This window comes from Rhinatrema bivittatum, chromosome 1, assembly GCF_901001135.1.
Source record: "Rhinatrema bivittatum chromosome 1, aRhiBiv1.1, whole genome shotgun sequence".
NCBI classification, from domain to species: Eukaryota; Metazoa; Chordata; class Amphibia; order Gymnophiona; family Rhinatrematidae; genus Rhinatrema; species Rhinatrema bivittatum.
Genome location: NC_042615.1, coordinates 280795816 through 280808003, shown reverse-complemented (window position 1 = coordinate 280808003; position 12188 = coordinate 280795816). Strand labels below are relative to the sequence as shown.

Below are 12188 nucleotides of genomic sequence, written 5' to 3'. Positions count from 1 at the left end.
ACATACAATATATACATAACCAGGTAACTAACATATTTTAGTAATGATCTGGTCAAACTTATCTGACACCGTTTTTATTCCTTATTTTTAACTTTTTTGTGTTTTAACTTTTTGTTTCCTGATTGCATTTAAATGGGATGTTCAGTAGTTCGGTTTCATTCACATTTAAGATGGAAGTGAATCCTATTTATATCTTTTGGATTTTTTACTATGTATTATTTATTTTTTACTATGTATTATTTATTTATTTTTTAGACATCCCTCTTATCTATTTCATTTAAAATAGGGCCAAAAGTTCATATGAAAAGTGGACACAATCAGTGTGACATCAGCTTTGCAGGCATGCAATAAGTCCTGCTAATATCTTGTAAGCTTTTATCTGTTCTTAATCATCTGTACTTTTATTTTAAATTGTTCTTATCTGTTTATTAACGCTAATATTTTCCACTTAATTGCACTCCCTCCCATCACCACTTTTATTTTTATTTATTTTTTATTTTCTCTAATATTAATATTTTTAGCCATGTATTTTAATATCATGAGTCCTAAAAAACACCAAGTCATCTTCTCCGGCAATTTATTCATTCACATGAATGCAGTTTTTTATCCCTGTCACCTCTGATGCATGCTGTGTTCTATTTCTTTTCAGTTTTCCTACATACCATTGTTTTTCTCTATACCATTATGTTGTCAACACACAATACATGTTATGATTTGCATTTTGTATGTTTGTACACGTTTTTTGTTTGTTATTTTAAGTTGTTTCTGTATGTGTGTGTTATTTTTAATGTGTTATATATTGTTTTTAGTTGCCCCTGAGGCAGCTCTCGACTAAAGAGCGAAACTCGGCCAGAGTAGGGCTAATTTCATTAAAGGGCATTTACACATACCGATCTTCGCTTTCCTTACTGCTACACAGCTAACTGGATCAGCTTCCGCTTTGTTTTCTGGGTCCATCCCTGTAAATCAAACTACTGGACTTATTTTCTTATAATACATTGAAAAATAAAAAGCATTTAACATCAAACTTAGTAGCTGTCAGCTGTCCTGTTGTATATTCCATGTAGTCTCTGGTCATCTATTTCAAACACCTTCTACTCTCTGTGTCTGACCAAGGCCTCTTCAATTCTGTGCACTCCTTGTGCTCACGGAAAGGGTTCTGTAGCCTTGAACCTTGAAGGAGAAAGAGGCAAGATTTTTAGCTATATTTGAAACCTGACCCATAATAATGTGTGTGAAGATTTGTGCTACCTCCAAAAATATATTCACTGAAAAGGGAAACGGTGGTCTTGAGAAATGTGAAGAGAGTGCCAAAAATTGAGGGGGTGTCAGAATACTGGAAAGTAAAAGAGATCTTGAGGGAAAGAAACATTTTAAAGTAAAACTAATCAGATTGCAGTTTCTTTTTTTTTTTTGTTTTGGAGAGGCAATGCCAGACTTTTAAGTTCATTAATAAGAATTCTATAATGTTGAGGGGCTCACTGGGAGTCGGGGTCCAGGGGTTCCATTGAAACGCACCTCCATGAGCAGCTGTGTACACTTCATTTAGAGTTGCGGCACCCACCAAATGAGTCTGTCTGAGCTGAGCTGTCAGACCTAGATAGTGATTGCTTCTTTCTGTGGCTTCTTACTCTGCATTGTCTTTGCGCTTATTTATTTATTTTATTTATTTATCTATTTAGAGCTTTTCTATGCCGGCATTCATGATACAATCACATCATGCTGGTTTACAGTTAACAGGGGGTGTAAAAAGCCTTGAACATTAAACAAGTGAAGAGGAGCAAAAAAGTTATTATAAAACAAGGGTGCTAGAACTCTGGGAAGAAGAAGACAAAGCTAGAGTAACTTAACAGTAGGATGAGCAATTATTTACATTGTGCATATGCTTGTTCAGCATGTTCCCTTGGTTAACTTTTTTGTTTTTCTTTTCCCAGATTCAGTGACTGACTCTATGGGGTTACCATATACCACATTTGATCACTCCAAAGCACATTACTACAGATATGATGAACATGTCTCCCTGTGCCTAGAGAAGCAAAGGTTAGTGGCATTTCCTTCTTTATAGAGGAAGGGGATGGATGGGAAATTGGTTGCCTATTATTTCGAAGGGGAGGGGTATCTGACCATATAGATGGGAGATGACATTTCAGTATTTGAGTGCTTTATTGGAGGGGGGATGCTTTGTGTAAGAGGTATACTTCACATTAGAAGCTTGCGTACCATAAAGATCAGTACTGATCAGTACCTCCATTGCCTCAGGTGCAAACTTGGGAAAATACCTACAGTACCTGAATGTAATTTACCTTGAGCTACCATTGAAAAGGCATGCACTAAATATAAATAAATAAGCCACAGAGGGCCAGCATCGAGTTATATTGGCAGAAACCTGTGTGTGAAGTCCCATTCTTAGAATGTAGAGAATACTAATCAGGACTGAGGTGCACTAGCAGACTTATGTATGGTCCTAGTTATGGAATATTACCATCATCATGATTTGTCAAGCGCATACCAGATGTACACAGCGCTTTAAAGGCACACAGTGGACAGGCTGTACTTCATGAAATTTGTATTCTTGTCAAGAGAGATACAGGACACAAAAAAAAAAGAATAGTACAGTTGAATGGAGGATTTTGATTTGAGTAATTTTAATTTAAAATTCCACCTATTGTGACTGGTCAGCCACTTCAAAAGCGGATTATGTTCAGGTACTGTGTAGGTACTGCCCTGTGCACAAAGGGTTTACAATCTAAGGGCCCAATTTACAAGGACTTTGTCCCCATTCTGTGTCTGTGGGAAAAAATGTTAGTAAATCAGGCCCAGAGTTTGTACCTGAGACAATGGAGGGTGAAGTGATTTGCCTAAGAACACAAGAAGTGCCAGAGGGATTTGATATGAAGCTGGGGCTCTAACCATTTAAGGAAAAATCTGATAATGGATATTATTACTGATCAGCCCATTCCTAGTGAAATATCAGCCCCATTCTGCTTATAAAAAAAATAAATTCTAAATATTTGCCCCAGTTACTATGAATAAGTGACAAAGGGCTTTCAAATACTCAAACAACTGTAAAAAGAGAAGGAAAACGTTAACTAGGTGTGACTGATGGGGAGGTGCAGTATTCATTGAGTAAAGCAGTAAGGAATTAGTTTACTGATACACATCCAGTTTGTTAATATTTATATCATATCCAAAATATGCATTAAAAAAGAGAGGCTGGCATCATCATTACCAACACATAACTGTCTTTTACCATGAGAGTTCTGCAAATGTGCAGCATTTCAGAATTTGAGTTCCCAAATTGTATTCATGTTCGAGCTTATCTTATTAATTGGCATGTGGATTTTCTTCAGTACCAGAGTGTACCTGGCTAGCCATATCTTATGAGAGCAGTTATTAACCATAGAGGTGTGCCATAGTGGTTTACTGGACCAAAGGCCAATACAATACATTTTACTTGGGTTGCTAGAACATGGGAGTATTACCAGTTGTTTTGTGGCCTCTTTCCATACTACACTGTTAAATGGGCAGCTGACGAGTAAAAATTGCATTTCATTCTGGAATGTACATGAGGGTTGGTGACAGTTATTACTAACATGAACTCTCAATCTTATGTTTGCGTGGACACCGAGTTTCCTTAGTATTGACAGTTACAGGAAGTCCCTTACAGGCAATGGTATCCTGCAGTCTTCCAGTTTGTGAAGAACTTCTGCATAATTCTCTCAAGGGCACTGGTCAGAGTGAAGTTGTCATAAAATGACCTTCTAAAGAGGTCATTCAACTCTTTTCTGGAGAGTGATATTGTTTCATCCACCAGAGTGCTATCTTGTCAGAGCCTGGACATGGAATGGGCAGTGGCTTTATAATCTTATAAATATTTTCCTATACTCCTACATCAAGGCTGGAATTAAGGGCATGACCCAGCTGGACAGAATACATTGCCACTGACTCAACCCAAAACTAAAGATTAGTTTAGGTTAAAATATTTGTGTATGTATAAATATGATAAATACCCCACTCTTCAGCATAATAAATATAATAATATATATTAAATTCTCTCTCTCTCTGTTTCTGGATATATTATAATATCAGTCTCTGGAAATTTCCACCTCTCTGCAAAGAATCAAAATGGGAGTACATGACATAAAATATATTCCATAAGAATATATACAAGATGTATAAAACAAATATAAAATTAACATTTAATATACAGCACAAATATAAAATAAAATTATAATTTAAAAACATCCTCTGAGTTTTTATAAGTAATCGTCACAACTACTTCTAGATGAACATTACAGTAATAGCCTTTTTTGAACCCCTTATCCTAATCCATGAGCCCCCAGATACAGGCACTGTAAACATTTCAAAACACAGAGATGAATAACCAAGCTTTAATAAGCATTCTAAAAATTAAATAATCACCCACAGGCCTATGCAGGAAGGAATTTTACTTGCACAAAATATGTATTTAAAAATGTACGCTCAGCTCTGCACCCTGAAATGGAAATTCATGCAAATGAGGGCAATAAGCATTCCCTCCCAATGCAGACAGGCGCACTGGCTAAACACACATTTTCTTAACACTAGAAATTTTACACCTGATCAGAGGTGGAGTAAAGTTTCTAACGCTGGATCCCCCACCCACGAGGACAAGCAGCAATGGCTTGACAGTGCTTTTATTTTTTAAGCCTAACCACGGCCAGATATCCAGGTAAATTAAGAACAAAACAAAAGATATGCTCCTAAGTTATGCATACAACAAAAGATATGCTTCTATTCTCTCTCTAACATTCAGCCCCCCTCCCTCACCCCCAAGGTAAAATGTGCGTTCATGCATTTCTGAAAGCACATATTAAACTGGTGTATTCACATTAACATAGCATTAGCTTACTGCATTGGGAGTTAAAAACAATTTTAACCTGTGCATTAAAACTGTGCACTGAAATTCAGCGCAAAAGCTTTTAATGCACAGGTTATTGCATGTGTCTGTCAGAGCCCTAAATTCCTTGGTGACAAAGTTCTATTAAGATGGACTGGCACAAGTTTGCCGCCTTTTGAGTACCTGAATATTTAACATTGCTTAAGGAAGAAATCATCAGAAGTCCCTTCTTAGAAGAAAGCAAAATTCTAGATAGTACATAAGGCTTGCAGGCCTATGTTATTCATTGATTTAAATAGTGATGACAAAACTTTAACTATAAAATGAAAGCATAATGGGAGCCAATGAAGGCTCTTAATGCTTGGGTGATAAGATCATAGAGCCAAAGATGCGGTTACCATACTTAAACTACTTTTTCCCTTGGCAGGCAGCCTCTATTAAAAACCAGGAGGCTCACATGGTTGATGCAAATGGGCTCTGAGAGGATGTTCATGAATACTTTGCTAATGTGCCCTGTTTGGGGAGAACTTGTTCAGGGAAAGTGTATAGGAGATGGTGGTACTGATTAAGGATTATCAGTCCACTCTGCAGTTGCTATCTGCAGTAGCAGGTGACCAGTCTGGTCCTTTCAGACATCACTACTACAAATGTCCATTTTTTTCAGAGGCGGCCTTCCATCCTTTCCAGTGACACCAAGCTCCTCCTGCTCTGCCATAGCAACTACTTGCTAGAGACAACAGAAAGAGAGCTGACATCTGAAGGCTCAGCAGTGTTAGTTACACTGAGCAATAATTTTGGAGGATGCAGAATATAAAACAAATAAGTAAATCACAACCTAAGCCTGGGACAGGTTTTTGACATCCTTTGAGTCCTGCCTCCTCCAGTTGGTCCAAGAGAGGTTCATGATGAACTCCCTATAGACAATTCTGCATTTCATTCAGCCAAGGGATTGGATGTGCGATCTATTCTGAAAGATACTTAAGCACACATTCCCATTCACCCTGCCCATAGGAAGTTCCTCAGATTTGTGGTAGAGGATATGTGCACTACTTTCCAGTGATTCTACTTCACCAACAAGTGGGTCCTGAAAACTGTGTATGGCCACTGATTGCACTTCTCTCGTCTACCTCCGACCCATCAGATTTCAGTCTTCAGTTCCAATCCCTTCCAATCTTCTCATCTTCAGCTGGAAGTAATCTCTCTGTGTCAGCAGAAGAACACAAAGCTTGTCCCTCTACTTCTTATTCACCGAGAAGTCAGGAGAGCTAAGGCCAATCCTGGATTTGTGTAATCTAAACACATTGTTGGTCCAAGAGAGGTTCACGATGAACTCCCTACAGACAATTCTGCATTTCATTCAGCCATGGGATTGGATGTGCGATCTATTCTGAAAGATGCTTATGCACACATTGCCATTCACCCTGCCCATAGGAAATTCCTCAAATTTGTGGTAGAGGATATGCACTACCAGTATAGGGTGCTTCTGGTCAGCTTTTCAGTGGCCCTGAGAGTTTTCACAAAGTATTTTGCAGCTATGGTTGCAAAGTTCTGTCAGCAAGGAATCTGCATGTTCTCTATTTGGGTGATTGGTTGGTGACACGTCTGTTTCAGAAGGTGTGGGTGTTTGAACTCAAGTTCATCTATGCATCATTCTGACTTCTCCAGTCTCTAGGATTCTAGCCAATTTCTCAAAGTCCAACTTGATCCCATCTCAAAGGCTCTATTTCATAGGAGGCTTGGTGGAGTCTTCAGGAGAAAGCGTTTCTACCTGTGGAAAAAGCCGGAATTTTAATTGGCTTCACAAGGTCCCTTCTACAATAGGACCAGGCATCAGCAAGGTCAATCCTTGTCCTCCTAGTCACAGGGCTGCGGTGGTAAATGTGGTTCCTCTAACTCATCTGCACATAAAAGGGCTTCAGTGGGCCCTCCATTACCAGTGGGATCAATTATTCCATCCATTATTCCATTAAATCTCAGTAACTTCCAAGATGCGAGTATTCTTCCAGTGGAGGATAGATCCAAAGTTTGAGGGTGAGTCTTTCATTGGGCATTATGAAGCTTCAAGTGACCTTGTCTTTCATTGCTTCCAGCTGAGGGTGGGGAGTGCACACTGGTGCGGTATGGACCCAACAGAAGTGATCCCAAGCGGAAAGTCACCTGCAGATCAACCTTTTGAAGTCTCTTGCCATTCGTCATGTTCTAAACTTTCTCTCATCTGCTCTTAGGCAAGAGAATCTTGATCCAAATCGACAGTCTGTCATGTGGCCGTGTCTTATGAGAACAGACAAGGAGGCGCAGACCCTCTGCAAAGAGGCCTTCTATGTTAGGTTGCCTGTAGATGCACATTGTAATGACAGACTCAAGCCAATCTTCTAGGCATCCAAAATACTCTGGCAGATTGTCTCAGCTGTGCTAAATCCACCCAAGTGGTCTTTGGCTCAGAAGGTCGCGAATAACTTATTCAAGCATTGAGGAACGCTGGTGATCGACTTGTGCATTTCAGATGACAACTGGAAGGTTGAAGTTCTGCTCCATGCTTCTGCGCAAGTGCAGATTAGCTCCTAATGCTTTTATGTTAGACTGGCATGTTAGTCTGCTCTACGTGTATCTGCCAGTCCCTGTCAAAAGATCCTTCAGAACAAAACAAGGATGTTCTTCATAGCACCGTCATGGCCATGACAATTGTGATATTTGTACCTCCTCCTTGTGTCTGTTCAACATCCGATTCCATTAGGGGTGTCTCCAGCTTTCATCAACCTGGAGAGGGACAGGCTCTGCCATCCAAACTTGACATCCCTGGCCCTCAGAGTATGGACATTAAACGTGAAGTTGTCTCCTCTTTATTCCTTCCGAAGGAGGTGGAAGATGTGTTGATTTTAGCCAAAAATTCTTCAACCAGAAATTCCTACAGTTTCAAGTGGAAGAGGTTTTCTCTGTATTATTTATTTATTTAAAAAGTTTTTATATACTGCATATACATATACGAAGTAGATCTAGGTGGTTTTACAAATGAGAAAGTAACATATATAATGATTATAAAGGAATAAAACATGAGGTTCAATCTCTGGTTAAAACATGAAGGTGGTACCTTGAGTTGTTTGACCGGGGTTATGGATTGGGAAAGGCTTGTGAGAATAGATAGGTTTTAGTTGCTTTTTTGAAGTCGAGTTTTGTGGAGAGTTGACTAATGTGATTGGGTAAGGAGTTCCATATTGTTGGTCCGGCAACTGTAGTATGAAACAGGTCAGCTGGATCCCTTCTCCTGTAGCTTGAGGGACTTGCTTCAGTGTTTCTTCTCCCTCTCGTCCTCGGCACAATTCGTAAGTTAAATTTCATCTCCATGTCATTGAGGTGCATGATGAGGTAAAGGAGGCATTTAACCTAAAAGGGCATCATTCAAAAATGGAAAACAGACCCGAATAAAGAAAATAGGGAAGAGCATAAGCACTGGCAAGTTAAATGTAAAACAGTAAGCAGGCCAAGAGCTACTTTGAAAAAAAAGCTTGCCAGTGAGGCAAAAATTACTAATAAAAACGTTTTCAAGTACTCTTTACTATAATTAGACAGGCCCTAGCGGATTTGGGCATAGCTGAAGATCAGACGGAGGTCAGCAGGGAGGTGGGAAACCTGATCCTGGAGGGCCTCCGGAGATCAGCATGGGGATTGCTTCAAATTTTAGAAGGAGAAATAAAAGGAGATTTAATTTGCCCCATTCTCTTACAGTGATACCAAATGGTCCCTCCCCCAGTTGAGAATTCTTGAAGTGATTTCCGTGGTCCATTAGAATAGTGTCTAGGTCCAGTAGCTGGTTTTCTCAGCTGGCGTGAACTTAGCTGTTTAAAACAGACGAAAGGCAGCGGGTGCAGGAAGCCGGCTGTGGTGGGAGAGGGTTATGCCCTCTCCCACCACAGCCGGAGATCGTCTCTCTACTTAACCGGGAAAGGCTGAGCTCAGGTAAGGTTTAAAAAAAAAAAAAAAGAAAGAAAGACAGACCGAGTAGAAGGTTTGTTTCTAAGGTTTTTCCCTTCCTCCAGTCTCCTTGCTCTGTGCACTGTCCCGACGCACATTCATGTTCCCGAGAGAGATTAAGGGACTTGATCAGCCTGACAAGTTGAGCAGCCCAGGTGGGCTAGTCCCCGCTGTTAGGCTTTTCTCTGTGCGCTGCGTGGTAGACCACGGCGGCATTTTTGCACACTTTTTCTGCGCGTTAGGCTGCCCTCTTCAGCACCGTCAGGGTGCAAGTGCAACTGGCTGTGCGACCAAGTTGTGTGTCCAGTTTTTGGATGCTTAGTTGGATACCTGCTTGGGCATCCAGGTGATAGCGGCTTCCGTGTTAGGCATGCACTGTCTGTGCGCACAAGTTGGGCCACATTGGTTGTATGCTTAAGTTTAGAAGGGCAGCAGTGTGTCTAGTTTTGCGACGCCTAGCTCTGGGACGCCTAAATTTTGTACGCCTAAACTTTGTGCTCCAAAATTTTACAGCGTGAATTTAGCTGGACGCACACCTTCAGTCACCTGTTAAGCGTGCTGACAAACTGGTGCCTATGGCTAAGAAAGTGAAGCGCCTCTGTGCTACCTGTCATATTCGTGGAGTGCCCTATTCATCCTGGAGTGCCCTATTTCATCCTGGAGTGCCCTATAACTTGTGCCAGTGCTGCTTAGAGCAATGGTTCTCAACCCTGTCCTGGGGACCCCCCCCCCCCCCCCCCAGCCAGTCGGGTTTTCATGATATCCACAATGAATATGCATGAGAGAAAATTTGCATGCATGCAAATTTTCTCTCATGCATATTCATTGTGGATATCATGAAAACCCGACTGGCTGGGGGGGGGGGGGGGGCCCCAGGACAGGGTTGAGAACCACTAGCTTAGAGGCTCAGAGAATTCGGATTTTACTAAGCCTGGTTCTTCCCAGCCTGATGATGGCCTGAGTAAATACATATCAGGAGGGGGTGCCTGATCTTGGAACTCCATTAACTGGTTCGTCAGCAGGGGACAGTAGCTCAGTGGGCACAGCACAGGTGCCTTCTGGTTTTGGCATGGATCATTTTACCTTTTCTTGGGTTGAATATTTTCAAGGATTGCAATCATTTTTTCAGGCACAGTCCTTCACCCCATCCAATCCTGTCAGGCCAGAGTCGCAGGCAATGACCTCTCGCTCGCCTGGTACTACTGTTAAACGCCAAAGTACACCTAGATTGGCTGCAGGTCCTCCCAATAGGAATCTGGATAGCACTGATGATGAGGCCAATCCTGACTCTCTGGAAGATGAGGAAATTCCTCCAGGACTGGAATCATATAGGACTATGTTGTGGTTCATTCACAGAGATGAGCTACTGGCTTTGATTTCCCAGATGTTGAAGATGCTGGGAGTACCTGGAGCAGATCCCATGTCTGAGCCAAAGAAAAATCACATTTTGGTTTCTGTGCGTAAAGCTTCTTGTTTTTTTTTCCTATTATGGAGGCCATTCAAGAATGGATTGATCTTGAGTGAGATCCCCCGGAGGCTAATTTCAAAGGGGGTAAGGCTTTGGAAGGCCTCTCCTCCCGAATCCAGTGCTGAGAGAGCATTTGCATTTTCCGAAAGTGGATGCACTTGCCTGTGCTTGTCTCCAAGCGGACGACTATTCCCATGGAGGGAGGAGTGGCCTTGAAGGATGTGCACAAAAGGAGGATTAAGGCCATCTTTAAGCAAGCATTTAAAGCAGTGGCAATGACATTAAAGATAGCTTCTTGTTGTTCCCTGATGGCTCGCTCTTGTTTATGTCTCTCTCAGGAGGTTGAGGAATCTGGAGTGAACTCCAGGGCAGTTATGGAGCCAGCCTTTTTGGCAGATGCAGGCTGCGATTTAGTCCACACCTGGGTAGCTTCAGTAATAGTGGCCAGGTATCAGTTATGGCTGAGAAATTGGTTGGCCGATGCGACCTCCAAGGTTAACCTTACAAAATTGCCCTTTAAAGGCTCACTCTTGTTTGGGAGCAAGTTGGAGAAACTGACCAGTAAGTGTGGCAAATTCCTGGTTCCCCAGTTGCCAGAGGATAAGATGCAGATGCCGCGCTCCTTTGGCATGAGGGTTTGTGCCAGGGGATCCAAGCGTTTTCGTCCCTACAGAAGCACAACCTTTCAGAGGACTCTACCTTTTGATAGATCTCAGTCCTTTCGTCTCACACAGCCCAGATGAGGCACAGGCTCGGGTAGTGAAACCTCTCAAGCCTCCTAATGAAGGTTTGCCAACCCACCCCCAGGAAAAGGAGATAGGGTGGGTGCCTCTCTCTCTTTTAACAGAGGTGGGTCAAAATCGCATTGGATCAGTGGGTCCTGAGGTAATACAAGAAGGATATGCGTTCCTTGGGTCGTGTTCATGGTGTCTCCCTGCCACTCCCCGCAGAAGAAGCAGGCAGTGGAGTGTACTTTGTCAAGGCTCCTCAGTCTGAGAGCTTTGGTCCCAGTTCCTACATCTCAGGAAAATATGGGTCGATATCCCATTTTTCATTGTGCCCAAGAAGGAAGCTCCTTTCGTTCCAACCTGTATCTCAAAGGATGCTCTCGTCATTTGCAGGTGACTCATGGACACATTGCGCTCAGTGATAATAGCCGTGCAGTTGGGGGAATTTCTGACCTCCTTAGATCTGCCGAGGCATATCTCCATATTCCCATCCGATTGGAACACCAATGTTTTCTGCATTTTGCAGTGTTGGGGTGCCATTATCAGTTTCGTGCGCTGCCTTTTGGTCTGGCCACCGCACCCAGAACTTTTTTCAAGGTTATGGTGATGGTGGAGGCAGGGTTGAGAGAGGATGGGATCCTGGTACACCCGTATTTGGACGATTGGCTAATTCGGGCCAAGTCTTTGGAAGAGAGCCACCTGGTGGCCTGCAAGGTGATCTCCCTGTAGCACAAGTTTGGTTGGGTGTTGAACCTGGCCAAGAGAAGTCTTCAACCATCTCAGTCATTAGAGTATATCGCTGTTCGGTTCGACATGAAACAGGGCAGGGTTTTTCTGCCGGAAGCTTGAATTCAGAAGTTGATAGCACAGGTGTGTTTGTCGATGAACACTATATGCCAGACAGTGTGGTCCTATCTACAGGTACTCAGTTTGATGGCGGCAACCCTGGAAGTGGTGCCATGGGCAAGGGTGCATATGAATTCTCTTCAGTGCTGCCTATTGCCTAATTGGATCCCACAGTCTCAGGATTATTTGATTTGACTCCACCCGCTGATCGAGATCTACTCTCAGCTGCAGTGGTGGATACAAATGGATAATCTAAGAAAGTGAGTTTCCCTAAAATTACCAGACTAGTTAGTACTCA

At 42.2% G+C, this 12188-nt stretch overlaps 1 protein-coding gene across 1 annotated transcript in view; it reads left to right on the top strand.

Annotated features, from left to right (window-relative positions):
• The window catches only part of PCGF1 (polycomb group ring finger 1), a 182262-nt gene that overhangs the window by 83976 nt on the left and 86098 nt on the right, over positions 1-12188 (top strand). The window contains exon 5 of the mRNA XM_029595703.1: positions 1935-2040. Within this exon, the coding sequence (XP_029451563.1) occupies positions 1935-2040 (106 nt within the window). The remainder of the gene's footprint in view (positions 1-1934; positions 2041-12188) is intronic.